The sequence below is a fragment of the Sarcophilus harrisii genome, chromosome 4 (genome assembly GCF_902635505.1).
Source record: "Sarcophilus harrisii chromosome 4, mSarHar1.11, whole genome shotgun sequence".
In the NCBI taxonomy this organism is placed as follows: Eukaryota; Metazoa; Chordata; class Mammalia; order Dasyuromorphia; family Dasyuridae; genus Sarcophilus; species Sarcophilus harrisii.
Window position 1 is genome coordinate 22,608,102 of NC_045429.1, and position 2,158 is coordinate 22,610,259.

At 54.2% G+C, this 2,158-nt stretch overlaps 1 protein-coding gene across 2 annotated transcripts in view; it reads right to left on the bottom strand.

The window, feature by feature from the left end:
- The window catches only part of TCEANC2 (transcription elongation factor A N-terminal and central domain containing 2), a 28,611-nt gene that overhangs the window by 22,416 nt on the left and 4,037 nt on the right, over nt 1-2,158 (bottom strand). For both annotated transcript variants that reach the window (XM_031969074.1, XM_023503868.2), the window contains exon 2: nt 1,647-1,805. In XM_031969074.1, the coding sequence (XP_031824934.1) occupies nt 1,647-1,748 (102 nt within the window). In that variant the 5' untranslated portion in view covers nt 1,749-1,805. The remainder of the gene's footprint in view (nt 1-1,646; nt 1,806-2,158) is intronic.

Genomic DNA, 2,158 nt, shown 5'->3' on the forward strand with positions numbered 1-2,158 from the left:
ACTGTGCTCACTTTAGCGCCCAAGAAGCTTGCTGGGGGGGGGGAGGGGGCCGGCCATAGCCTTCAGGGGTCCAGGGGCAGCTGCAGGATCTTTGCCCCCTGCTCCCACTTGCACTCAGGCAGGAAGTCTTCTCCTCTCTTGTCCTTGGCAATTCTAGCTCCAAAGGCCTTCTCTGTCCCTTCCATCTCCCACCTTGGTGCCTCAAGTCCAATGAGGGATCACTTCACTGCTTGCATGGCAGTGCCCAGGACTTGTAAATGAGGGTGCACTGACCGACGATGGGAACCCTGGCTGGCTGCACTCTCTCCTCCTGGTGGTTGAGTCTGGGGCATTTTCTGTGGCCCAGGAAGTCTAACGACCACTTTCTGCTGGCCATGCCCCCTAACAGGGTACAGGTGGAATGGACCTGGGAGACATGCTTGCTGCCCTCAGGTTCCTGACAGGCGGTCAAGGATCTACTGCAGCCTGCTAATGTGGTAACGAGACACAAGAGGATTCTGAGCGCTGCGTTCCCATGGCGTCTGCCAGGTGATGACGCGGACCCTGCACGGCACGTGCCGAACCTCTCGGTGTATGCTGTCCATGGACGCCGCCTTCCTCAGGGAAGATGAGGGCTCCCAAGGCCAAGGTCGGCAGGAAGAGGAGAGGCCGTCTCGTGCAGGCTCCTCAGGAATAGATGCGACAGCCAGTATCGGGCCTGAGTGACAAAGAAGGAAACTGAGGCTCACGGGGCTCGAGGGCGCTCCCTAGAAGCCCAATGTCTGCTGACTCTCCATTTTTAGCCTTCTTGCCTGCACAGCCACACCACCTCCAAACAGACCCTAAGTGGGCCAGCACATGGGCGGGACCCAGAATGGAGATGACAGGATCCATCGGGCACTGCTCTCATTCGTGCGGATGCTTTTCTCTTCCCAATGGACCAGAGACGAGCTGCGAATGTGAAGCAAAGGGACCCCAAGAGCTGGAGCAGAGAGAGCCGGTCCGACCCAGCTCCAGGGGGCATGAATCCAATGTTCTTTCTCCACAGGAGCTTCCGGCCCTGGCTCCCATATTGCCTACCTTACTAAGAGTGACCCTGGGTAACTAAGCCTCTGTTCTTGGATCAAAAAACCAGATGGGAACAAGTCCCTGCCCAATCTGCTTTATAGGACTTGAGAGATCATTCCTGCAACCTCTGCTGCACCTCCAAGTCAACAGACATTTATGGAGTACTGACCACGGGCTGGGAATCGGGTGTTCTATCCGCAGCAGGCTGTCGAGTATGGATGTCCGGTGTTTTAGGAAAGGAGAGAAACAAGCGGAAGAAAACTAAGTAAAAGCTATTGCAATAGTGCAGAGAGGAGGTGATGAGAAGAGGGGGCCGAGAGATGTTGCTCAGGGAGAATCAACACAATATAGCAACTGACTGGACCTAAGAATTGAGAGCAAGGAAAGTTGAGGAGCCTGAGGTGGCCAAGCCAGGAGCTGCCTTCAGCCTAGCTGGGAAGTCTGAAAGAAGGGCCTATGTGCTGAGTCTGTTGTGCAGGGCCATCAGGAGCCTGGCCTCCTTGGAGCTCGGGTGGCTGGCCCAAGGATGACCATCCTCCCCCAGCTGTGTTCAAGAAAACCACGACAGATCCCTTCCCCAACCCCCAGCTGCTTCTCACCTTCAGAGACTCCAGAGTGGCCTGTTTGTAAACCTTTTCTGCAGAACCTTTCTTCTGAGGGCTGCTGGGAGGCAGAGGTTTTCGAATGACAAATTTATCCATTTCCAGGGATTTCCTGATCTCCAACACCCGTCAGGAAGGGGGGCTGTCCTCGAAAACCTATCAATAATACAGCAGTGGGTGAGAGACGGTTTACGGACGGTACAGACTAAAGAGACGCGTACGATAAACACCTGCAGATCTGCTACTGCCAATCTCCACCATCCCAGCCCAAGTTCATGGGGATTTTCCTCATACTTGGAGGAGGGTCCTGGCTCTTGACACTTCCTAGCTGTGTGATTGTGGGCAAACTACAAACACGTTGCCTTACCCCTTAAGTCTTTAGTTTTCTCAATCTGTAAGACAGAGGTGGTCCTCGTACCCCAGATCTCATGACAGGGAATCGCATAAATCTGAGGGCACTGTGTAAAGCAAAATATCATTACCCACTTTCAACAGATGAGGACATCCAT